Source organism: Trachurus japonicus, chromosome 4 (assembly GCF_045865225.1).
Source record: "Trachurus japonicus isolate A0001 chromosome 4, Traja_1.0".
Classification (NCBI taxonomy): domain Eukaryota; kingdom Metazoa; phylum Chordata; class Actinopteri; order Carangiformes; family Carangidae; genus Trachurus; species Trachurus japonicus.
The window spans coordinates 34,017,639-34,045,072 of record NC_140910.1 but is presented as its reverse complement, the minus strand read 5'-3'; the positions used below and the strand labels follow the sequence as shown (position 1 = coordinate 34,045,072).

The 27,434-nt window shown below is 40.2% G+C and overlaps 2 protein-coding genes across 2 annotated transcripts in view; both read right to left on the bottom strand.

Annotated features, from left to right (window-relative positions):
- The window catches only part of LOC146989309 (uncharacterized), a 311,632-nt gene that overhangs the window by 156,769 nt on the left and 127,429 nt on the right, over window positions 1–27,434 (bottom strand). The window lies entirely within an intron of this gene.
- On the bottom strand, window positions 4,208–26,078 carry prrx1b (paired related homeobox 1b). The gene is made up of 5 exons (XM_085775302.1): window positions 25,766–26,078; window positions 17,657–17,832; window positions 12,222–12,403; window positions 7,030–7,095; window positions 4,208–4,382 (listed from the first exon to the last, which is right to left on the bottom strand). The coding sequence occupies exons 1-5, from the start codon at window positions 26,076–26,078 to the stop codon at window positions 4,250–4,252; spliced, it is 870 nt and encodes a 289-aa protein (XP_085631428.1). The 3' UTR covers window positions 4,208–4,249.

Here is a 27,434-nt window from a genome sequence, read left to right as displayed (position 1 = left end):
AGAGGAGGGGAGAGGAAGGAGAGGAGAGGGGAGGAGAGGAGAGGAGAGGAGGGGAGAGGAGAGGAGGGGAGAGGAGAGGAGAGGAGAGGAGAGGAGAGGAGGAGGAGGGGAGAGGAGAGGAGAGGAGAGGAGAGGAGAGGAGGGGAGAGGAGAGGAGAGGAAGGAGAGGAGAGGGGAGGAGAGGAGAGGAGAGGAGAGGAGGGGAGAGGAGAGGAGAGGAGAGGAGAGGAGGAGGAGGGGAGAGGAGAGGAGGGGAGAGGAGAGGAGAGGAGAGGAGAGGAGGAGGAGGGGAGAGGAGAGGAGAGGAAGGAGAGGAGGGGAGAGGAGAGGAGAGGAGAGGAGAGGAGAGGAGGGGAGAGGAGAGGAGAGGAAGGAGAGGAGAGGGGAGGAGAGGAGAGGAGAGGAGAGGAGAGGAGGAAGAGGAGAGGAGAGGAGAGGAGAGGAGGAGCGATGGGGAAAGGAGAGGAGAGGAGAGGAGAGGAGAAGAGAGGAGAGGAGAGGAAAGGAGAGGAGAGGAGGAGAGGAGAGGAGAGAAGAGGAGAGGAAGGAGAGGAGGGGAGGAGAGGAGAGGAGAGGAGGGGAGAGGAGAGGAGAGGAGAGGAGAGGAGAGGAGAGGAGAGGAGAGGAGGGGAGGAGAGGAGAGGAGAGAAGAGGAGAGGAAGGAGAGGAGGGGAGGAGAGGAGAGGAGGACGGGGGGTGAGGTAGAGGAGGAGGAGATCTCCACATCTGGAATCACTTCAGGTCAGCCCAGGCCCTGGCCGTGAAAGGTGAGCCTGGGCGCCTGGCAGGGGAGAGAGGGGATGGGGGGAGGGGGTGAGGAGGGGTGAGGGGGGTTGAGGGGGGGGCAGAGGTCTGACACTGGACATACCACAGAGTCACAGGGATCAAAACAACCAGCAACAGAAAGAAAAAAAGAAACCAAAAAAAAAAAGAAACAGAGAAAACACAACCAGCCAGAAAGGAAAAAAGAAAAAGAAAAAGAAAAAAGAAAAAAAGAAAAAACTGAAATATCCCGTGGTCTTTGAATGTGACACAGCTCGTTATCGACTCCTTGACTTGAAACATAAAAAAAAACTAAATGAGACAAAAAAATCAAAAAGAAAAGAGTCAGAGTTCATCTACTGATCATTATCATTATCTACACTGCAAAAACTCAAAATCTTTTTCTTGTCAAAATGTCTAATTTCTAGTCAAAACTAATCTCCTCACCTAAAAATCAACTTGTTTTTTTTATAATTTTCACTGGTTTCAAACACATTTTCATTTGAAATAAGTAGAAAAATCTGCCAGTGAAAGCAAGTTTTTTTTGTGCTTGTAATAAGAAAGAAAAACTTGCTCCACTATCAGATTTTTCTACTTATTTCAAGTGAAAATTTGCTTGAAAGAAGTAAAAAGTGTCTAAAAACAAGCTGCTTTTTACATGTGATGAGTCTTATTTTAAGTATAATGAGATTTGTTTTGACTAAAAATGACATTTTGACTAGAAATAAGACAAATCTTCTTGGTAAGATGTTGAGTTTTTGCAGTGTAATGAGCTGAATGGTGGATTATAACAGAGTCTAATTTACTAATCTAATGGTTCAGTCTGACCTTTGACCTTTGAAGAGTCAAACAAAGCGAGAGAACAGGAAACTTTCCAATCAAAAAAGAGTTTTTACATTTGAAAAAAGGAGAAAATATATTATAAAACCTTTATCTCAGACTAAACTTTAGATTTTTTTATATATATTATATTTTCACTTTCATCACCGCCGCCGCCATTGCTGCAGTTTCATACGATCCCACTTAACAGTAACGGCCCTCGTGTGGCGTTCGAGGACGAGCGTCGACATGTGTTTGTTGATGGTGAGAAGGAGGAGGAGGGGTGAGGGTGAGGGGGGGAGGGTTAAGGTTATGAGGTGAGGGGGGGTGAGGGAGGGGGGAGAAGGGGTGAGGAGAAGAAACACCTTGTGTTGCCACCGCCGCCGCCGCAAAAAGGAGAAGAAACGAGGCCCCGGGGCCCCTCCAATATTAAAGAGAGGATTTCCCTCCACATAAATATCCTGTTTTCTTTTCAATTTCAGGTTGTGGTAATGAAGGAGAGAAAAAAAGAAGAGAGAGAAAAAGAAAATGCAGAGGAGCAGAGGAGAGGAGAGGAGATGAGAGGAGAGGAGAGGAGAGGAGAGGAGAGGAGAGGAAGAGGAGAGAAGAGGAAGGAGAGGAGAGGAGAGGAGGAAAGGAAAGGAAAGGAAAGGAAAGGAAAGGAGGAGAGGAAAGGAAATGAAAGGAGAGGAGATGAAAGGAAAGGAAAGGAGAGGAGAGGAGAGGAGAGGAGAGGAGAGGAGAGGAGAGGAGAGGAGAGGAGAGGAGAGGAGAGGAAAGGTGAGGAAGGAAAGGAAAGGAAAGGAAAGGAAAGGAGATGAAGGAGAGGAAGGAAGGAAAGGAGGAGAGAGGAGAGGAAGGAAGGAGAGGGAGAAAAGGAAAGGAAAGGAAAGGAGGAGAGGAAGGAGAGGAGGAAAGGAAAGGAAAGGAAAGGAAAGGAAAGGAAAGGAAAGGAAAAGAAGGAAAGGAGAGGAGAGGAAGGAGATTAAGGAGAGGAGAGGAAAGGAGAGGAGAGGAAAGAAAGGAAAGGAAAGGAGAGGAAAGGAAAGGAAAGGAAAGGAAAGGAAGGAGAGGAAGGAAGGAAGGAAGGAAGGAAGGAAGGAAGGAAGGAAAGGAAAGGAAAGGAGGAGAGGAAGGAGAGGAAGGAAGGAAGGAGAGGAGGAAAGGAAAGGAAGGAAAGGAGAGGAAGGAAGGAAAGGAGGAGAGAGGAGAGGAAGGAGAGGAGGAAAGGAAAGGAGAGAAGGAGAGCAGCAGGCTGAGGTTTCTCTGAAGGAGAATCTGTTCTCTGGTTGTAAATCTCCGGTTTATGGGCCGTGCACCAGCTCCAGCACCGCGCCGGCGCTTTTCCAAGGTCTCCACTATAAACACACTTCACTTCTTACAGCCTGTGAAGCCTGAACCGTACCCGCGTGGATATATATATATATAAATATATAAATATATATATATATTCTTTGTTATGGTGGAAAACTACAAATCATCCACAGGTTACAGGACTCGGGAGGCAGAGTTGGTCTGAGGACACCGAGGCTGCACACTGCAAAAACTTTCTCTCATTTCAAGTCAAAAATGTCATTTCTAGTCAAAACAAATCTCATTCTACTTAAAATAAGACTCATCACATTAAAATCAGCTTGTTTTTAGACACTTTTTACTTCTTTCAAGCAGATTTTCACTTGAAATAAGTAGAAAAATCTGATAGTCTTTCTTATTACAAGCACAAAAAACCTGCTTTGATTTTTCTACTTATTTCAAATGAAAATTAGTTTGAAACAAGTGAAAATTATCTCAAAACAAGTTAATTTTTAGGTGATGAGTCTTAGTTTAAGTGAAAAGAGCTTAGTTTTGACTAGAAATGAGACATTTTGACAAGAAATAAGACAAATATTCTTGGAAAAATATCGAGTTTTTGCAGTGCACGGAAAAAAACAAAAAAAAAACTACTAATAAAAACTGCTCTCAGATCTGCTCAAGTGCACAAGTGGCTTCAGATGCATTTTTTCTTTATTATTAATATACAAGTTTTTTATTCTGTTACAGATAAAAGGAAATAATATTATTATTATTATAAAAGAAGAAGCAGAAGAAGCAGAAGTAGAAGGAGGAGAGGAGGCTCTCCTTTATATTGGACTATTATTACATGAATGAAAGTGTTTGAATGTCAGTGGTATAACATAAAAACAAAACTAAAAAAAAAGGGATAAATGTCAGAGGAAGGAAGAAGTCCTTTGTCGGTTTGTTGTTGAGTTAAAAAAAAAAAAAAAAATGTACAAAAGTTGTCGATCCCAGTGACGAAGGGGAAATCCAATCCACCACCACCACGTCCAAAGAGATGCACGAGTCTTATAGGAGTCCTGATCCAGAGCATCGAGATCTCTCTCTGAGTTTACACACACAAAAAACAAAAAAAAAAACGATAAAAGAGGATAAAACAAACAAAAAAATAAAAATAAAAATAAAAAACCACCAGATCTCCGTTTGAGTTCAAACTCAGAAGAGACCGAGCTGCGTCTGTTCTGTTCGTTCAGAGAAGACGAAGAAAAAGAAGAAACATCCTTGATCCTTGATCCGTCCGTCCATCGAGGTGATGATGACACGACTTCACCTCCTCCCCTTCACCTCCTCCTCTTCACCTCCTCTTCACCTCCTCCTCCTCCTCCTCTTCTCCTCAGTTGACCGTGGGCACTTGGTTCAAGCTGTATTCCTTGGCTTTGAGCCGCAGGTTGGCGATGCTGTTGGCCATGTTCATTCCCTGGGACGTGTTGGTGTTGGAGCAGGTGGGCGGGTAGGTCGCCATGGCGCTGAGAGACAAGAGGAGGAGAGAGACAAGAGGGAGGGAGGGAGAGAGAAGAGAGAAGAGGAGGAGGAGGAGGAGGAGGAGGAGGGGAGGAGGAGGAGGTCACATCATCTGTGGCTGCATGAGGGGGAAACATGGAGAAGAAGAGACTCACACTAAACAACGGAGCTGCAGCAGTGTTTTTTAACCCCCGTGGACGACGCTGCAGATCACCGACCGTCCCTGAACTACACACGCACTGCAAAAACTCAAAATCTTTCCAAGAATATTTGTCTCATTTCCAGTCAAAACTAATCTCTTTTCACTTAAACTAAGATTCATCACCTAAAAATTTACTTGTGTTTAGATCATTTTCACTTGTTTCAAACAAATTTTCGCTTCAAATAAATAGAAAAATCTGCCAGTGAAAGCAAGTTTTTGCAGTGCTTGTAATAAGAAAGAAAAACTTGCTCCACTATCAGATTTTTCTATTTATTTCAAGTGAAATTCTGCTTGAAAGAAGTAAAAAGTGTCTAAAAACAAGCTGCTTTTTAATGTGATGAGTCTTATTTTAAGTAGAATGACATTTGTTTTGACTAGAAATGATATTTTGACTAGACATAAGACAAATATTCTTGGTAAGATTTTGAGTTTTTGCAGTGTGGCAGAGAGGAAAACTGACCCAGGATCAGGTCTGCTGTTGTTGTTCTTTTTTTTTATTCATCTCTTATTTCTGCTTCTCTAAACAACTTTGTACCAATTCATTATATTATCTGAATGACTTTTCTCTTTTCAACTATTCATACTTTTTCAAATATTCAAATATTTCTGATTTTTTTTTTTGTCCCATAGAGAATACATTGAAACAGTCTTCAAACTCTTCAAATCTTCTTACTTCTTTGAACCTCTAAAACTTCAGCATACTTTCTCCCACAGACTTCATTGGACTTTTAAACTGTAGACAAACTTTTAATTTATTCCTGTATTACTCATCTTATTGATATCTTCAACCGTTTCAGATATTTGGCAGTTTTAAAATCATTAAAATTTTTGACAAAATCCAACTTTATAATGGGTGTGTATTGCGTCTAACGAGCAGAGCTTAGAGTGGTGACATCATCGTTAGAGTGAGAGAGAGGCAAAAAACATTTTGTGGCTTTTTGTGGCTAAACTGTCACCACGGCCACAAATTAAACTCTAGACACATGATTTTCTCCACTTTTGTAGCCACACTTGTCTTCTTGCTAAAAATTTGGTCAAAAACACAAAGAGACCTAGAGAATAATTTTAAATATTTTTTAAATGCAGCCTGGGTGCTCTCTCTCTCTGCCATTCACCCCAGTACAAGTTTTTTCACAGCAGAGTAGAAGGAGCTCAATTTTGTAACTCGCTGGAAAGGGCATTATACTTTGTTTGAATTCACCAAAAAATAGTCACATGTCACAAAAAAGCCCTCTACTTACTTGGTGTGGCTCATTTCTACACTTTTCTTTTTTTTTTAAGCAGAAGCCAGTGAGCCTCTTATACAAGGGTTTCTTTTGCCCTTCTCTTATTGAATGCAACTGTAGTCAAGTGGTTAGATCACTGGGCTGATGATCCAAAAGGTCTACTGACCATGAGCTTGTGGGTTTGATTCCTCCCTTGGTCACCTTTGCATGTTGATCACTACTGTCAAATGCGTTTGCTAGTTCAGCAATGACGCTCAGCTGCTTTCAGCATTCACACATATTTCCTTCAGGAAATACAAATTCTAGTTATTATTACCCTCACAACTGAGCCGTCTTTTATTCTCTGAAGTTAAACTCCGTGTTTGCATGTGATTGATCGATTTAACAAAGACATCATCAACAGTTAAAAAGATGACGTCATCGCGTTGCAGATTTTAGTGGGGGGGGGGGTTTGTGTGCAAATGAACTTAAAACGAACGCAGCTTCTTCCTCTCGCTGTTATAAAACACAACGAAGGAGAAGAGTTCTGGACGGAGCACTGCAGAAACTCCAAATCTTACCAAGAATATTTGTCTTATTTCTAGTCAAAATGTCTAATTTCTAGTCAAAACAAATCTCATTATACCTCAAATAAGACTCATCACATAAAAAATAGCTTGTTTTTCACACTTTTTACTTCTTTCAAGCAGATTTTCACTTGAAATAAGTAAAAAAAATCTGATAGTGGAGCAAGTTTTTCTTTTTTATTACAAGCATAAAAAACTTGCTTTCACTGGCAGATTTTTCTACTTACCGGTATTTCAAGTGAAAGTTTGTTTGAAACAAGTGAAAATGATCTAAAAACAAGTTAATTTTTAGGCGATGAGTCTTATTTTAAGTGAAAAGAGATGAGTTTTGACTAGAAATGAGACATTTTGACAAGAAATAAGACAAACATTCTTGGAAAGATTTTGAGTTTTTGCAGTGAGGGAAACTGGACTTGGCTGCAGAGACTTGAAGAACTTGAGGAGCATCATCAAGTCTCTGCAGCCGAGTCCAGTTCTGCTGCTCCGCCTGGACGTAAAAACACTGCAGAGCTCAACAACAGCAACAAGAACAACAAACCTCTCTGCTCTACAGTCAAAGTGCAGCAGCAGCAGAATAGGAAGAAGGAGAAGGAGAAGAGGAGACACATTAAACCAGCGTTGTGCTGAACAGAACTCTTGTAGTAAAGTGAAAGCGTACTTGTTCTCTGAGGGCAGCATTTTCTGTGGTACTCGCACTGGCCCCCCCTCCGGCATCGGATACCAGCTTTAGGATAATATACAGTCAAGTGTTAGCACCACAGTGTCAGCAAACTTCCTGCCCCCCCCTCCATCTCCACCAGCTCCACCTCGACATCTCCACTGACTTTCCTTAAAGGGATAGTTTTTTCAACATTTTGTCAAATTGGCCCATTGCCATAATCCCTATAGTCACAGCAGTAGGTTCGTTATACATTTAATTGTCGGTGCAAGCTATTTTTTGGAGCGGCGGAGCAGAGCCGTGAGTTGCTCAGAGCTACGCTACGGAGGCTCATTATGGGATTTCTTGGTTTCCCTCATCAAACTCATCAAATACACAATCCAACAACTCCACAATGCTCTGGTGGACAAGTTGTGAGCTGCACATTCACCACGCTATGAGATAATAACACAACGTTACCACACAGAGTTGTTTTAGAGGAAAATACATGCAAAACCGCTGATGTGGGTTTTTTTTTGCAATATATATATTTTATTCTTTTAATATCTTGGTTGCCCTATATTTATAAATATCTATATTTGTATTTTTTTTTACCAGTCCACCACAGTGTGCACGGCATGTGTGGATGTGTTTGTTTGTATGTACTGCTGCTGTAACCTTGCAAATTTCCCCGTCGTAGGATGAATAAAGACATACTTTACTTTACTTTACTTCAGGGACAGTTTTTCATCAACAGTCTCTGTATTTCCCTCTAAAACAACTCTGTCTGGTAACGTTGTGTTATTATCTCATAGCGTGGTGAATGTGCAGCTCACAACTTGTCCACCAGAGCGTTGCGGAGTTGTTGGATTGTGTATTTGATGAGTTTGATGGAGGGAAACCAAGAAATCCCATAATGAGCCTCCGTAGCGTAGCTCTGAGCAGCTCACGGCTCTGCCCCACCGATCTCAAAACAACATGCACTGACGATTAAAGGTAACAAACCTACTGCTATGACTATAGGGATTATGGCAATGGGGCCAATTTGCAAAAAATGTTGAACTGTCCCTTGAACGGAGGATTTACTGAGTCAGTGAACGCACCACGGCCGACCGTCACCGTCTTGGTGTCGTGTAGCGCAGAGAGAGGTTGTTGCCGAGGGGGGTCAGCGCTGGATTTAATACGGTTTGTTTTCACATTATCACCTCGTCAGGAGGGTCAGGACTCACCCCCCCTCCCCCCTTCCCCCTCTCCCCCCGGTCACAATGTCAGAGGGAGGAAACGGTTTGTTTTGATTCAACACATTAGTTTGGAGTTAGATTCAGTGTGTGGGGGAAGAGAGTGACGACAGCAGAGACAAGAGGGACAGATGGATGGATGGATAGAGAGGGGGGCGGGGCTTCAGGTCGTCGTCTGTCGGTCGCTTTGGTGATTTCACCCTACTTCAGTTCACGAACCAACAAAAAAAACAAACGCCTCATTTCCACCAAATGTCTCTTTAAACTTTTAAAAGGGACATTTCAACATTTAGTAGTCAAATCCTCCTCTCACCATAACCCCTCTATAGTCTTAGCAGTAATAGGTTCATTATTACCTTTAATTATCGGTGCATGTTGTTTTGAGATCGGCGGGGCAGAGACGTGAGCTGCTCAGTGAACACAATGGAGGTGAACTCATCAAACTCATCAAATACACAATCCAACAACTCCACAACGCTCTGGTGGACAAGGTGTGACCTGCACATTCACCACGCTAGGAAATAATCATGTAACATTACAACACATACAACACAAGCAAATACTCTGAACTACTTTCTCTTTTGAAATCCCTCCGCCCAGCAGCAGCCGTGTCTGGAATGTAGTTCCGGCTGCATTTCCCTCTAAAACAACTCTGTCTGGTAACGTTGTGTTATTATCTCATAGCGTGGTGAATGTGCAGGTCACAACTTGTCCACCAGAGCGTTGTGGAGTTGTTGGATTGTGTATTTGATGAGTTTGATGAGTTCACCTCCATTGTGTTCACTGAGCAGCTCACGGCTCTGCCCCGCCGATCTCAAAACAACATGCACCGATAATTAAAGGTGATGAACCTACTGCTACGACTATAGAGGGGTTATGGTGAGAGGAGGATCTGACTAAATGTTGAACTATCCCTTTAAATCTGTGATAAGCTCCTGAACTCAGGTTCGGATCTTTGATTCTTTATAAATTATCTCTCGTTTCTCCGTCTTCATTCAATCATCATTTGCTAATCGTTCCTAAATAAATACACTATAATAAATTACTTTTTTAAATTAAAAATCATATTGTAATAGAGATTAAAGTGTTGATAAAGAGTCACAGAGAAAACAGGACGGATCTAGATTTAGCGTTGGCGTGTTTGTCCGTCTCTCAACTCCTCCCTCCTCCCTCGGTGGCTCTGATTGGTTCCTAGTAAAGAGTCTCTCTCTCTCTAAAATAAAACAAAAAAAACTTCCTGACTATCCACCACTTTATTTCCCCATGATCCATTGCGTCACACCACAACGGAAGTGGGTTTTAGTAGCATTCTAGCGAGCGGCTAACTGGTAGCGTTAGCGGCTAACTGGTAGCGTTAGCCACCGGTGTAGGTACCAAATGTGGGGGCTCCGGGCTGCCAACACCGTTTTGACTAAATCTGATGTTTGTTAAGTCTAGAAAACGAATTATTGAACAAACATTACTATTTCTGTGTGCACGTTTTTGTAATTAGTCATGGTTGTCGTAGTTGTTAGCTTTGCTGCTGCTGACAGCTAACAGCAGCAGCTAAGCTAACAGCAGGACGTCAGCTGTTAAAACCCTCCCGTTGTGGGACACGACATGAAACTACTCCAGTTAGCTCAGTCATGCTGGAAAATATATTTTTTTTCATGGGCCGTTTATTGAGTTATTGTTTATTGACACTGCTAACGGCTAACAGCTAACGGTTAGCCCAGCTAATCTAAAATGTTTGTTCAACAATTCGTTTATCGTAGTAGTCGCAACGGTGATATAGCTAGTGGCGTGAAAATGTGACATAAAGCTAAAACCTCGTCCGTATTGTTCTCATTAAAATTACGTGATGATTATAAATAAAGTCATCACGGCCAATGTCAATCAACCAGTCTATGCTATCAACAATACAGTAACGGTGGAATGGAGCGTCATGGCGACACCCAGCGTCATTCTCTGGAAAGTGGTGGATATAAAGTTTTTTTTTTTTATTAACAAACAGGGAGTTCTGTCTTTCTTTCTTTCTTTCTTTCTTTCTTTCTTTCTTTCTTTCTTTCATGGAGTTCATAAGGGACTACTTTCAGCGGCGGATGGATCTATACGTTAGCTGCTGCTGTGGTGGTGGTGGTGGTGAGTGTTTCCTCTCTGTCAACGCCGTGACGTTTAAATAAAGGTTGAGGAGGTTGAGTGCAGGTGGATCAGAGGGGATGAAGACGAGCGGAGCAGGAATGAGGAGAATGTGCAGGTAGAGGAGAAGAGGAAATGAAACAACAACAGAGAGCGACGGCCGGGTCAGAGGGTGTGTGTGTGTGTGTGTGTGTGTGTGTGTGTGTGTGTGTCTCTGTGTGTGTGTGTGTGTGTGTGTGTGTGTGTGTCTGTGTGTGTGTGTGTGTGTGTGTCTGTGTGTGTGTGTGTGTGTGTGTGTGCGTGTGTGTGTCACGGTGGTGTTAACACTCGGTTATTGTGGTTTCAGCATGTGCTTTTTCAACTGGACTCAACTCAGCTGGTGTGATTTTAATGTTCTGCCTCTTTCTTTCTTTCTTTCTTTCTTTCTTTCTTTCTTTCTTTCTTTCTTTCTTTTTTTCTTTCTTCACCTCACTTCTTTCTTTCTTTCTTTCTTCCTTCCTTGCCTTCTTTACCTGACTCCTTTCTTTCTTCACCTCACTCCTTTCTTTCTTTCTTTCTTTCTTTCTTTCTTTCTTTCTTTCTTTCTTTCTTTCTTTCTTCACCTCACTTCTTTCTTTCTTTCTTTCTTCCTTCCTTGCCTTCTTTACCTGACTCCTTTCTTTCTTCACCTCACTCCTTTCTTTCTTTCTTTCTTTCTTTCTTTCTTTCTTTCTTTCTTTCTTTCTTTCTTTCTTTCTTTCTTTCTTTCTTTCTTCACCTCACTCCTTTCTTTCTTTCTTTCTTTCTTTCTTTCTTCACCTCACTCCTTTCTTTCTTTCTTTCTTTCTTTCTTTCTTCACCTCACTTCTTTCTTTCTTTCTTTCTTCCTTGCCTTCTTTACCTGACTCCTTTCTTTCTTTCTTCACCTCACTTATTTCTTTCTTTCTTTCTTTCTTTCTTCCTTGCCTTCTTTACCTGACTCCTTTCTTTCTTTCTTTCTTTCTTTCTTTCTTCATCTCACTCCTTTCTTACTTTCTTCACCTCACTTCTTTCTTTCTTTCTTTCTTTCTTTCTTTCTTTCTTTCTTTCTTTCTTTCTTTCTTTCTTCACCTCACTTCTTTCTTTCTTTCTTTCTTCCTTGCCTTCTTTACCTGACTCCTTTCTTTCTTTCTTTCTTCACCTCACTTCTTTCTTTCTTTCTTTCTTTCTTTCTTTCTTCCTTGCCTTCTTTACCTGACTCCTTTCTTTCTTTCTTTCTTTCTTCACCTCACTCCTTCTTTTTTTCTTTTGAATAAATGAGTCTGCCGCGGCTGTCTTATGACGGACGTCCACGTTTTTTTGTTTTTTCACAGTACTACCGTATTTTGAATTTACAGAACTTTATCAGACTTCTGCTTGTACGCAGATCGGGCAGCGCCCTGATGAAGTTTGTCCAAGTGGAGTTGCCGTAGGCAACTATCAAAGATGGCGGCCGGTCTGCACATGCGCAGACCAGTATTGTCGCAAATCGGGCAGCGATGCAAATCGGGTAGTGACAGTCAGCGCTGTCTGTCTGTATGTGTATTATGGGATGGATGCAGGTTGAGTAGTGACTCTACCTGTAGGGGGCGGCGCTGCCCCAGGAAAGGTAGTCGTTGGGACGGGGTGCTGTGTGTCTGTGTATATTATGGGATGGATGCAGGTTGAGTATTGGAGTCTACCTGTAGGGGGCGGCGCTGTGTGTATGTATGTGTATTATGGGACGCAGGGTGAGTATAGGAGTCTACCTGTAGGGGGCGGCGCTGCCCCAGGACAGGTAGTCGTTGGGACGGGGCGCTGTGTGTCTGTATGTATGTGTATTATGGGATGGATGCAGGTGGATTGAGTATAGGAGTCTACCTGTAGGGGGCGGCGCTGCCCCAGGACAGGTAGTCGTTGGGACGGGGCGCCGGCCGCGGGACGATGGGCTGCTCCACCGCCGTCACGTCTCCAGAGTACGACTTGAGCAGAGAGGCGTTCTTGCTGGCCAGCATCGCACGCTCGTTCCTACGAAACTTAGCCCTGCGGTTCTGGAACCAGACCTGGACCAGAGGAGGAGGAGGAGGAGGAGGAGGAGGAGGAAGAAAAAGAAGAAAAGCAGGATGAGACGGGGACACAGATTCATCACACTGCAAAAACTCAAAATCTTACCAATAATTTTTGTCTTATTTCTAGTCAAAACAAATCTCATTCTACTTAAAATAAGACTCATCACATTTAAAAAGTAGCTTGTTTCAAGCAGAGTTTCACTTGAAATAAGTAGAAAAATCTGATAATGGATGGAAAAGCAAAAGTTACACTGTAAAAACTCAAAATCTTACCAAGAGTCTTATTTCTAGTCAACATGTCTCATTTCTAGTCAAAACAAATCTCATTACATTTAAATAAGACTTAACACATTTTAAAAGTAGCTTCTTTTTAGACACTTTTTTTTTTTACTTCTTTCAAGCAGATTTTCACTTGAAAAATCTGATAGTGGAGCAAGTTTTTCTTTCTTATTACAAGCACAAAAAAAACTTGCTTTCACTGGCAGATTTTTCTATTTATTTCAAGTGAAAATATGCTTGACATAAGTAAAACGTGTCTAAAAACAAGTTCATTTTCAGGTGATGAGTCTTATTTTAAGTGGAAAGAGTTGAGTTTTGACTAGAAATGAGACATTTTGACAAAGAAGACAAATATTCTTGGAAAGATTTTGAGGTTTTGCAGTGTTTAGTGGGTTCAGGGTGGAGTTTAGGAAGAAAATGTGATTTAAATTAAATTCAAATGGGTAAAATAAACCAAATGTATCATGTAGTATATAAACATTTATTGATTTATATGTGGCTGGAGTTGTGTTTCATTTTGAAAACTCTGTAGTCTGGTGACCTTTTCTTGACACCGTCCTCCACTCAACAAGTCAAACGGAAACTTTTAGAAGCACGTCTTATTTTGAAAAACTCTGGGGGAGTTAGCCTATGTTTTATTTTGAAAACTCTGGTGTAGCTAGTCTGGATGAGCTAAGATGGAGAGACACCGATGTAGACGCAGACGGGCACGGTGGCTCCTGATTGGCTCTCATCGTCATTCCATCGTTTCTGATCCGGGGAGCTGAAACTCGAGTTCTTTTATTTTGAAAATAAGAATTTCAAAATGGCGGCACAGTCGAGTGCACGGGGACAAATTCAAACAACCTTTATTTATAATAAAAAAAAAACAGACGAATCTGAGCCTTTAAATGTGGAGATTTAAGGTGGTTTGAGCTCTGACAAAACAAACACATCATCTTATATACTGACGATGATGAGGGTGATGATAAATATTGTTGCCGTGGTGACATCGCCCACCTCAAACACACACACACACACACACACACAGACACACACACACACACAGAGAGAAGAGGTCTGGAACAGGGAGGGGAGGGGCTGCTCTCCAGAGCCGAGGCCATTAAACCATTTAAACAGAAGGTTTCTCACTAAATGATTCTCATCACCCCCCTCCTCCCTCCCTTTTCTCCCCCCTTTAGAGAGGGAGGGGTGGGGGTGGGGGTATTGGGGGGGTTTGGGGGGGTGCTAATATAGTCCCTCGCTCATGTGAAGTGAAATCGACTCCATTATTAGAGCGGGTGAACGCCGTCCGCTGACGCACGGCCTCAGGAATGAGCCCAAAGTCTCTTTTATCAAAGGATTTCTGCGTCGCATTAATCACAGATGTTGCTGCCTCCCTCGCTCCAGCATCACCATTTCCTCCCCCCTTCCTCCCCCCTACCCCCTCCCCCCTCCTCCTCCTCTTCACTCTTCGCTCTTCGCTCTCACTCTGCCCGCAGAACAAATACTTTCGCTGTGTCGATTGAAGAGAGAGAATGAGAAGAAGGAGGAGGAGAAGGAGGAAAAATATACAAGAGGAGGAAAGCAGAGGGATAAGAAGAGGCGAGCGGTCGCTATAGAAACGTATTTATCCGTCACTGACTGGATCAATCACTTATTACCACACATTATTGATAATTGAACATGTTAAAACCCACATTCATAAATCGCCTGCTCTCTTGCTTGCTCTCTTTGCCCTCGGTTTTGTCTGTCAGGCAAAAGCTACACTTACTGATTCATAAATACTAATCTATAAATACGGATCTATAAATATTGGTCTATAAATATTGATCTATAAATACAGATGTATAAATACTGATCTATAAATACTGATCAAACCTGAAGAAGCTGCATGTAGAAATAAAAAACAAAGCCCCCTAGAAATACAATATGTAGTAGGCTATGTCTGCTATATTATCATCACTGATACGGCACCAGCATATATGAATATTTATGTCCACAATAAATCATAATGGTATATTATAAATAATTAAATGATACATTTTACACGGTATACAATGTTAATTATATGATATATAAATGTAAATATTGAATTTATAAAAAATAAATGTACGTTCTCATTCATTTCGAACATGTTGAGGAAAATGTCACAGACTGGTTGTAACATAATAATATACCTATAAAATATAAACATATTAAAAGTAGATAATTATATATACGCACACATGTTGATATATGAAATTATTATAATATAATTTCTAACAGGTTTCATGTTTTACATTTGTGCTTTGACGTTATATTTAGATACAGTCTGTGTCTGTACATATATATAGTTAAATCTAAATCATTTTTATTAACAGCACACAGAGTCTGGATGTGGATTTAACTGTTAATGCAACTTTTTTTTTTTTTTTTTGACATGTTACTATTAAAGTTAAAGTTTAAAAAAAAATCAAATACAAAAATGTGAGGCCGTAAAGAAGAAGTTCATCTGCTAAAACGAAGTTGACCTTTTAAAAACTGTAGTTTTAGTTTTAGTTTTAGTTTTAGTTTTAGTGGTTTTAGTTGCTGTGGTTTCTGGGTTTCTCCTCAGATTGTTGCACCGTGATCAGCGACACAGATGTTCACACAACTGGATGTAAATAGAGAGAAAGTAGCATTAGCACGTTCACACACACACACACACACACACACACACACACACACACACACACACACACACACACACACACACACACACACACTGAGTTTATCACTGATCTGCAAACCGCTGAGGAAATGAGACGTCATTACATCCACTTTCCTGATCAGAGCCAGTCGTCTGGGGACTCACACACACACACACACACACACTCACACACACACACACACACACACACACACACACACACACACACACATTATCAGCGAGCTAATGACTCATGCGGTCCTGTGTGTGTGTGTGTGTGTGTGTGTGATGTAAAGTGGCGTTAACGCGCTGACAAGCTCTTATCAGTGAAATCTACACACGCTAATAAAAACAATAACATTAATGATAATAATAATAATAATAATAATAAAATGGCTGCTGTTGCCGCTGGCGACTGGGAACCATTAAGTTTATTAAGTCAACGTGTCGTATTAGTAATCCTAATCCACTTTGTTATTTTTATTTTGTTTTTATTTCTCTTTAATCAGAAGCTGATGAGCAGGTTGTTTCTGTCGTGTTTCGACCAATCACGTGCGAGTAAACTTTTTCGCTGGTTTGTGATTGGTCAAATCAACACGGACGCAGTAAAATAATTTACTTTTTATGAATTCGGCTGCTCTACTTGTTGTTTTATATATTTTTGTACATTACATTTTATTTGCTGTTGTATTTTGCTATTTTATTATGTAGCCTATAGTTTATTCTTTATATTCTCATCCTATACGTTGTTATCGTCACTGTGTGTAAGGCTGCTGCTGCTGCTATCTATCTATCTATCTATCTATCTATCTATCTATCTATCTATCTATCTATCTATCTATCTATCTATCTATCTATCTATCTATCTATCTATCTACGTCCACTTTACAGACATAAGAGTTCATTTGCAAGAGCAGATAAACGCCATTTTGAAAAAAAAGAAATTAGCTGACGACGCTTGTGAATTATTCATAGTGCATAGTGTTGTTTTCAACAAAGCTTTATTATGGCTGTGTGGTCATTAAAAGAATCAATCAATCAATTATTTTTTTGAGATACAGTACGTCCGTTTTGTTACGTCTCATCTCCTTGGTCAAAGCCACTCAACTCTACTTTGGTTTGACTGATATATCACCTGCTGTAAATAATCATTAACAATTAAAAGTTATCTGCTTTTGTGAATGAACTCTTCTGTCGTCGTCTAATAACTCCTCTCTCTGAGTCTCGACTCGAGGAGCGACCGGAGGCTCGAAAAGATGAAAAAACAACTTTAAAAACTTTAATTTTGTGTCGTCGAGCTTCATCACGTCGCCTACATGGGACTATTTTATTAAGACACTGTGTCTTATCAATCTATGGTTGCTCAATATGAAATACATTACCGCTGGTCATAAGGGAAAACTCAACATATGTAGCATTAACAGCTGAAAACACGGCTTACTGAACATTAAAGGGTAGTTCTCTTATTCTAGATGACTAAAAAAAGTCTGCACTTTACTCCATGCACTTTAAAAACCAGCCCGTTATAACAGATGCACTTTAATGAATCTTAACAGCGCTATACGACACCTTGGTCGATTAAATGCATTTTACTGTAATGCTACTCGTTGCTCCTTCTGACTGAAGCTACTGTGTGATATATTGTATACAGTATATTGTGATATATGGTATTTGTACCATGTTGTGCTTTGTTCTTGTTCTCGTCCTTGTGTCTAATGTTGTTGTAGTGTGAACCGCGGGACTGCAGATGGAAATTAGCCTCAGAGCACTGCAAAAACTCAACATCTTACCAAGAATATTTGTCTTATTTCTAGTCAAAACAAATCTCATTCTACTTAACATAAGACTCATCACATAAAAAGCAGCTTGTTTTTAGACACTTTTTACTTCTTTCAAGTCTATTTTTACTTGAAATAAGTAGAAAAATCTGATAGTGGAGCAAGTTTTTCTTTCCTATTACACAAAAGCAAAAAACGTGCTTTCACTGGCAGATTTTTCTACTTATTTCAAATGAAAATTAGTTAGAAACAAGTGAAAATGATCTAAAAACAAGTTCATTTTTACGTGATGAGTCTTATTTTAAGTGAAAAGAGATTAGTTTTGACTAGAAATGAGACATTTTGACAAGAAATAAGACAAATATTCTTGGAAAGATTTTGAATTTTTGCAGTGTGCTAAATCTAGTGTGTTTACATATTGTTATATGTTCATGAATATACAGAGTCCCGTTACAGATAAATGAAATAAATGAAATGAAAGTGTCAAAATAAAAGCCTCTCTCTCTCTCTCTCTGTGTGTGTGTGTGTGTGTGTGTGTACCTGCACGCGGGCCTCGGTCAGGTTGACGCGGCGGGCCAGGTCCTCCCTGACGAAGGCGTCGGGGTAGTGCGTCCTCTCGAACACTCGCTCCAGCGCCTGCAGCTGGCTGCTGTTGAAGGTCGTCCTGTTGCGGCGCTGCTTCCTCTTCTTCTTCTCCTCCGTGTTCATCTGCTCATCTACACAAGAAGGAGAAGAAGGAGAGGATGATGATGGATGAGAGTCAGGAAGATGTGAGAGTTTCCCACCACATTAAGTTTTGATAATAAACATAGGTAGCACTTTAGATTAGGGAACACATATTCACCATTAACTAGGTGCTTATTAATATGCATATAAGTATCTCACTAGCTCCTTATTAGTAATTATTAAGCACGTATTAACACCTTATTCTACCTCTATTACACCGTGAATTAAGATTTTTCCTCATATTAACTCCTAATTATGGCTTATTCATTGTAAATTAATGCATTGTTGTTTCTGAATAATGATGTGAATAACCTTATTGGGGCCTTGTACTGTACAGGGGCCGTAGCACAAGAACAGTAATTCTTCCTTTATCATTCTGAATTAGTATATATAGCATTAATGCATTAATTTACAATGAATAAGCAACGATTAGGAGTTAATATGAGGAAATATCTTAATTCATGGTGTAATAGAGGTAGAATAAGGTGGTTTTACAAATTCCCAGTATCAGGACAGAACTAGGGAAGACTTCCTTTCAGTTCTATGCCCCCCAAAAGTGGAATAACCTACAAAGCTGTCTGAAACTGGATCAAATTATTTCCTTAGATAGTTTTAAAAACTTACTGTCAAATGTTCTACAACCTGTAGGCTATGTAATTGTGGATTGATGAATTTGTACATTGTATAATTGTGTGTTTTTTGTAATCAGAGCGTCATTGAAAAAGAGAGCTCGCTCTCAGTTGACCTTCCCTGAATAAATAAAGGAGAAATGAAAAATGAAAAAAGGTGTTAATACGTGCTTAATAATTACTAATAAGGCGCTATAGTAAGCTACTTATATGCATATTGATAAGCACCTAGTTAATGGTGAATATGTGTTCCCTAATCTACCTAAACATTCATTCAAACGACAACAGCAGCAGCGAGCGCTTCAACGCGACACTGTGAGGACGTTTCATTCCTCATGTTGTCGTTGTTGTTTCCTCCAACAACTTCACACTGAAACCACAGATCTTACGTTAATGATTGTGGAGGTTGAGGGGGGATGGAGGTCTTCTCTGGTCTGGTATGAGGTCACATTTATTACATTTATACATTAAATTAAATTCTGCAGGAGAAACAACCAGAAACCATCTGACCGTCTGACCTGCTGCTGCTGCCAGCCGGGGGCTTTTATTTTGAAAAACCAGCGCAGATTAAAGATTAAAACTTATTATTATCAGCATTATTAGATGAGTCTGACTCAGAGACAGTAGTGACACACACACAGACACACACAGACCTACAACCTGCTCCAGGTCTTAAACGTCCTGATAGAAAAGAAAAAGAAAAACTGCAAAAAAGGAGAAAAACGCTGAAGAAACATTCACTCAAACTGAAGCTTAAAGGCCGGAAACACACAGAGCAGAGTGTGTGTGTGTGTCTGTGTGTGTGTGTGTGTGTGTGTGTGTGTCTGTGTGTGTGTATGTGTCTGTGTGAGAGAGTTGTGTGGTTGTCAGCTCAAACCTCACACACACACACACACACACACACAGAAATCAAACCACAAACACGGCAGCAACTTTCACACATCCATCTTTTTCTTTTTCTGCACTGCTCTGGGTGAAGTGACCCTTCAGAAACACAATAACACACTCTCACACACACACACACACACAGACACACACACACACACACAGACACACTCTCTGCTGCTGCAGCCGACTGACAAACAAACACGCAAACGCACAAGTGAACGAGCAAACTAACAACGACTCTGCTGCTCGCAAAGAGAAATAAATATATGAAGAGAGCTGCTGCTGCCTCAGGATAACACACAATAACACACACACACACACACACACAATAACACACACACACACACACACACATACAGAGACACACACGCTTGCAGACGAAGAGCAGAGCTCGTGTTCTTACATTTTGGGAACCGTTCCCTCGGATCAGACGCAGATATTTGAACTTTCAGTTTTTATCTCACCAACATCTGGAGCGACAGACGGACGGACGGAGCAACATCTGGAGCTACGAGCTACGAGCTTCTCACTCCCAGTTCTTCTACATTTTTAAAAAACCAAAACCACACATCTCCCAAAAAAAGAAAAAAAAAAAGAAAAAAGAAGAAAAAAGAAGGTGGAAACTCTCTGGGAATCTGTCCGACGACTTCTCACACTCACGTTAAACAACACTGGAGGTTGTTCTTTATCCACCGAGTCGTTTCATTCATGATGAGAGAAGTTAAAATGTTTGAATTAAAGGTTAAATAAAATACCTAAAATAAGACTCATCACATTAAAAAGCAGCTTGTTTTTAGACACTTTTTACTTCTTTCAAGCAGATTTTCACTTGAAATAAGTAGAAAAATCTGATAGTGGAGCAAGTTTTTCTTCCTTATTACAAGCACAAAAAAAAACGTGCTTTCACTGGCAGATTTTTCTACTTATTTCAAGTGAAAATTTGTTTGAAATGAATGAAAATGATCTAAAAACAAGTTACTTTTTAAATAAAATAAAAATAAAAGTTAAATAAAATAATAAATAAAGGTTTAAATAAAAACATTTTCACTTTCTGGTTTTAGACTCTGAATATTTTTATCTCCAGAGTTAAATCTTGTAACTTCGCTGTCGTTTCTTTTACTTTTTGTTTTCCCGGAGCTTTCGATCGCGTCTCGACTCGTCGTCGCGTCGTCGTTCAGCAAATCTGAAGAACTTTTATTAGAACGTTTTATTTTTAATTTGTTGGATTTTCAGGCTGAAATAAAGTTTTTTTTTTACAGTGTTCAGACTTTAACTGAGTTTATAATAAATGTTAAAAACATGTTTTTTCCTGATGTGAAGTAGTAAAAAAAAGATCTATTTGTGGGAACTGGTGGTCAAATTACGACGACAGGATTTTTAATAGTGTATATTTCATATGATATAATATAATAATACATGGAGTTACTGTAACACACTGAGAGATGTACACACACACACACACACAGACACACACACCCTGACTGTCATGTGTCATCGCTGAGTCTCAGCCAATCAGGCGACGGCGCAGACAGAACCAGATGTGTAAACTCAGTGACCCGGGAAAACAGAGATCTATTATTTTTTATTTTTTCCTTTTTTAATTTTAATTTTTGTATTTTTTTTTTACAGTAATTTAATTTTGATCACATGAACCTGCAGCTTTAATGTAAATCTATAGAATGATGGAAACAATATTCTGACTATAAAAAAAGTTACAGTCTGAATTTTTCTCTCTCGTCGGCCTTTGACCTTTAAACTAACTGATCAATATTTGATCTGTTTATATTGATTGATAAAAAAAGTCTTCTGTTCAATATTTTCTTTCTTTCTTTCTTTCTTCACTCCTGCTGTGTTTATTTGTTTGTTTTTTCCTATTTTATTTGTTTTGTAGATTTTGTCTTATTTTGAAAAACCCATTCATATTTTCAGGCTAAATCAATCAATAACAGAAATAATACTTTAGCTTCTTCAGAGTCCACTGACTGACTGATCGATCATGTGACCTCCTCTCAGACTGATCTCACCCCCCCCCCCCCTCCCTCAGTGACCCCCCCAGACCAGATGAACTCTGTCCTCATTATTAAACTTCCTGTTGTCTGATGATTTTATTATATTACAGTTAATAACTCAACAGCGACTTCGTCTCTAAATACAGACACATAGAAACAGCTGATACACACACACACACACACACACACACACACACACACACACACACACACACACACACACACACACACACAAACCCGTGTTTTCATATAAACCAGAACTAGTAAGTTCGAACTAGTTTCTCCTCAGCTCCACCAGAGACCCCGGCGCAGCTGAGGAGCTGAGGCCGCGTTGGGCGCACCGCAGCCCGGCTGTGGTCTCCGCTGAGAGCCGCCGCTGCTCCGGAGAAACGATCCGACAACAACACGAGCGCGCAAATCTGTTCTGTGACGTCACATTAAGTTATTTAACAAGATTGTTAAAAGAAAAAAAAAATACAATTGATTTAATTAGTGACAAACTTATTTTTTTTATTATTATTATTATTATTTAAATGTCTGAGAAGCAAAATGAGTCAGACCTGTCAAAATAAAAGTCCTGGCCACATCATGAGTAGTTTATTATTATTATTATTATGAGAATATATATATATATTTTTTAAATATAGGCCTATTTTAGGACGTTTTCTGTTTGATTTTATATATATATATAATTTTCTTTAATTAAATGTTTTTAATGTGTTTAGTTCACACATTATAAAATGTTGCGCTGTAGATCTGACGGGAGGAAAAGTAGTGCGGCGAGTGCGCGGAGTGTTTTTATTATAGGATAGGAAAAAAACTACATTTTAAAAATAATATAGAGGATTTTTTTTCTTTAAATAAATTCTTTTTTTTTTTTTAATCAGTGAATTAAAATTAAAATAGCAATCCAAATCTTATTTTATCTGAGCGGTTTGAGTGAAAGCTGCGGGTGAACCACAGCCACCTTCCTCCTCCTCCTCCTCCTCCTCAGCTTCAGTGTGGCCAACACGTGTGATCAGACTGATCTCATTAGCAGCAATCAGTGAAAGTCCATTACTCCTCCTGCCACAGGCGATTAGGGAGATGAGGGATTATTGATCCCTAAAACAATAAAGACATTCTTCTTTTCAAAATAAAAGCCTTTTTTTTTAAACATACAGCCTCTTCTCCTGCCTGAGCCTTTATTCTATAAGGAAATAAAAATGACCGACTGTTGTTGCCTTCACGGTCCTGCGGGTAAATGGGTAAAAAAAAGAAAAGAAGGTAAAAACTCTGCTTGTGTAATTAGGCGCCGACACTTTGTCCTGAAAGTTGCATAAATCTGGAAAAAAAACCCGTAACGACCACAAATGTTTCTCCTCATCAAACCAATATTTGCTTTCTGATGAATTCCGTCTGCTGCCATTAAAAAAAGCACCTCCTCCTCCTCCTCCTCCTCCTCACCCACACAACTAGATGATGATGAGACGCTGTTATTTGATTCCCTCAGTAATTGTCGGTTGTCGCTAATTATGACAAATGCTTAGTCTCGGGTTTTGTGAAAGTGTTTGACAGGCCTCCGAAAATAACCGAGAATTAACGACGTGACCCGGACACTTCCTGCTCCTTTATACCTTTTTAGAGAAATAACAATAACACTCATTAAAGCTCATAACGGCCCTGTCAGAGGAGGAAAGGAAGGAGCGCTTATTTACTCCCTCAGCTGCGGCCGCCGGGTCTCAGGAGTCAACTAACCTTCAGCTCTTTGAATAAGCACTTTTTTTTTCTCTTTTTTTAATAATAAATTCTGCCTAGTCAAGTCAAGGGTGTCATTGATTTGTTGAGCTATAGGCTACTATACATACATTGAACCAGGAAAAAAAACACACTAGTTATTGTGAAATCTAAACGCCATGAAGTTTCACACATGTGTTTAGAATCAGAGCGCGTGTTGTTGGTTTGACGCGTTTTCTTCTCAAGGTGTTAAAATATATTAAAAAAAAGTCTTGGCTGAAACATTAAAAAAATAAAATAAAAATAAAAAACACCAGTGTTGAAGAAGAAGAGAAGACTTCTGTCTATAGATAAACAGCTGGTTTAGGTCTTAAAGTTTTAAACGTGTCACATGTTCCACGGATTTACAGTCCGAGCGGCCCTGAACGCACCTGAGACAAACTCAATCTGTCAATAAAGTTTGTTTTATTTAATTGAAACTAGCTATTTATTTAATTATTCATATATTTACTTTGAAAACGCCTCTGCAGTTTGTGTATTTCTAATGTTTGTTCGTGTTTTTAATTAAACTACAAGAGTCTGAGTTCATTAAAACACACGGAGAGAGTTAAATCTAAATCTAAAAATCTTCTATGTGAGCTTTTTGTTTTCACCTTAAGAGTTGTAACATGTGGGACTGAACCACACACACACACACACACACACACACACACACACACACACGGAGCTCACAGAAACACACCGACGTGTCAGAGCCGCTTCACCCCGGATTGAGGCTCTCTGCAGCGGCCGCTCGGTGCGCAGCAGCCCGCTGCAGAGCCACGGAGCTACGGACACACACTTTAACACACACACACACACACCGGCCTCACTTTAACACACACTCACACACACACGTTTACACACACGTTTACACACACATGCGCCCTGACACTGATTTATTTGCCTCGCGAGGTTCCTTTACTGACCATGTCCACCAACATCACCATACCTCACTGACATCAAAGTGTTAATGGTGAATTAATGGCCGTTTTGAAGAGGGAGGGAGGGGGGGTGAAGGGGTGAGGGAGGGGGGGAGGGAAGGGAGGATGATGCATTGGCCAAAACTCACTAAAGGATTCCTTCCATGCATGTGCCGCGCGCTCCATTCATGCGCTCTGCACGCGGACACGCGCCAGAACATAATGAAAACAAATGAACTTAGTGTTTCGTGTCATTAGTGAGTGCGAGTTCGAGTCCGCGCTGCGCTGCGCTGCGCTGGGTTGGTTTGGTTTGTTTTGTTTCTTTCCTGCAGTTTAATAATAAACCTGCTTCTTTCTGTTAAAGTCTGTTTGTTTTTTACGCAGTTGCACCAAAACGCACCACGTAAAACCACGTTAAAGGTACCTACTTAAGTATCCACAAGTACATGTTTTTAAAGTTACTTTAAGTCAAAGTCAGAGTCAGAGTAAATGTCTTATTCTTCACATCAATGAATGACTCTAATAGTTTGTAAATGAATGTAAGGAGCTTTTAACTCTTGTTAGTGAGAATGAACTCTTTGCTGCTCAGCTGCACTGATGTGCTGCTTTTAGGGGTTAGGGTTTCCTTCACAGACAAACACAGCTTGTGTCCAATAGGATTTTAGAAAAAGACCTGAAAGTAACCAGTACTTTTCAGCCTTCCTACTAATTAACTCCAGTAAAAGTACTAATATTTGTCTTGGAAATGTATTCAAGTAAGAGTAATAAGTACCAAAGAAATCTAATACTCAAGTAAAGTGAGTAGCCTACTGAAGTTATTTACATATTTAAACATAAAATGTGACAAAACTTGTAATAGGAAACATATTTATCTTAATGTAAGTGATAAACTTGGGAAGTTTCACGGTGAAATCTGTTATTTAAAATGTTTTACCCTATTCACCTGTAGGCTAGTGTCTCCCCTTACTGTAATAAACCTGCTGCTTCTTTCTGTTAAAGTTTGTTTTTTCTTTTTACGCAGTTGCACCAGAACGCACACTGCAAAAACCCCAAATCTTTCCAAGAATATTTGTCTTATTTATTGTCAAAATGTCTAATTTCTACTCAATAGAAACCTCTTTCGACTTAAAATAAGACTCATCACCTAAAAATGAACTTGTTTTTAGATCATTTTCACTTAAAATAAGTAGAAAAGCAAGTTTTTTGTGCTTGTAATAAGAAAGAAAAACTTGCTCCACTGTCAGATTTTTCTACTTATTTCAAGTGAAAATCTGCTTGAAAGAAGGAAAAAGTGTCTAAAAACAAGCTACTTTTAATATGATGTGTCTTATTTTAAGTAGAATGAGATTGTTTCGACTAGAAATAAGACAAATGTTCTTGGTAGGAGTTTGAGTTTTTGCAGTGCACCACGTATAGGGATGTGATGTGATTTTTACACGTTTTCTACTCTCTGGTTGCTCATCCCTTCTTCTTTTTCTCCTCTTTCTGTTAAAATTTGATTGTTTTTTACGCATTTGGCACCAAACCGCGCCACGTTAGGGATGTGATTTTACGCGTTTTCTACTCTCTGGTTCCCTTTATAATCATCATTTTTACGCAGTTGCACCAAAACGCACCACGTTAGGGATGTGATTTTACACATTTTCTACTCTCTGGTTCCCTTATAATCATCTTTTCTGCTTCTCTTCCTGTAGTTTTCTGTTATTTTCTGTGACTTACTCTCCTGCTGGGTGGTGTCTGAGCCGCTGGTCAGCCCCGGGGACTCCAGCAGACTCCTCCCCGCCTCCCCGACGCCGTCGTCGGCCTGGCCGCCGACCATCTCCCCGCCGGCCTCCTCCAGGTCCAGCAGGTGGCTGACGGAGAAGTTCTTCTTGGCCTGAAGGTTGTCCAGGTTGTTGTTGTTGTTCGACGACGACGAAGACGACGACGTGATCATCGGACTCTCCATCAGCCGGTTCGATAGCGCCTGTTGCTGCTGCTGCTGTTGCCTGTTGTCCATTACATGTGCGTGTTGTGCATAGCTAGAAGTCATGACGCAAATGGGCAACAGCGGGAAGAAGAAGAGGAGGAAGAAGGAGAGGAAGGAGAAGAAGCGAAGCTGAGGGGAGAGGAGGAAAAGGAAGGAGAAGGAGAAGGAGGAGAGGAAGAAGGAGAGAGGAGAGAAGAGTAGATCCGTGCATGCAGGGCGCAGCGGCGAAGTCCGGTCGGTCCAGAATCCAGATCCACAGTTAGTTAGAAAGTACCGGTTCTCCTCGTCTTCTGGTCCCAAAAAAAACACAAAAAACCACCACAAAGAACAAGAACCAAAAGTTTAAAAGTAGAAGTAGTAGCAGTAGAAGTCGTCTAGCTGAGACTTGTTGCGTAAACTACTGGACTGATGATGATGATGAAGCGAAGCCCCTTCCTTGGATAATAAGAGGCGAAACGAAACGTCTTCTTTCCCAGACAAATACAAATACAAGTCCAGTTGCCGCTGCGATTCAATTTGCCCAGAAAAAGAAAAAAAAAGAGAAAAGTCTCCACGAGTTTTAGAGCCAATCCATCGAGCGCAGCCAGTCAGTCAGTCAGTCAGAGAGTCCCAGAAGCAGCAGCAGAGTTGTAGAGTTGTAGAGTTGTAGAGTTGTAGAGTTGTGTTCCCTCAGTGGTGAAGTCTCATCTGAGCAGGAAGAACCGCTGCTGCTGCTGAGGAGGAGGAGGAGGAGGAGGAGGAGGATGATGACGACCAGATGCTTCGTTCAGAGCAGAGGAGGCAGGACTTTACACCACCGCCCCTCTTTCTCTCTCTCCTTCTCTCTTTCTCTCTGTTTCTCTCAGTTCAATTCAATTCAAATTCTCTCTATTGGCATGAATGTTATAGAACTATAGGCTACATGCTGCCAAAGCATCGAGAATCAATGAAACAAAACAAATAGCATACAACTCACAGAATCAAATAGATAGATAGATAGATAGATAGATAGATAGATAGATAGATAGATAGATAGATAGATAGATAGATCGATCGATAGATAGATAGATAGATAGATAGATCGATAGATCGATAGATAGATAGATAGATGGTTTAAATAGATAGATAGATAGATAGATAGATAGATAGATAGATAGATAGATAGATAGATAATCAATAGATAGATAGATAGATAGATAGATAGATAGATAGATAGATAGATAGATAGATAGATAGATAATCAATAGATAGATAGATAGATAGATAGATAGATAGATAGATAGATAGATAGATAGATAGATAGATAGATAGATAGATAGATAGATGGTTTAAATAGATAGATAGATAGATAGATAGATAGATAGATAGATAGATAGATAGATAGATAGATGATAGATAGATAGATAGATAGATAGATAGATAGATAGATAGATAGATAGA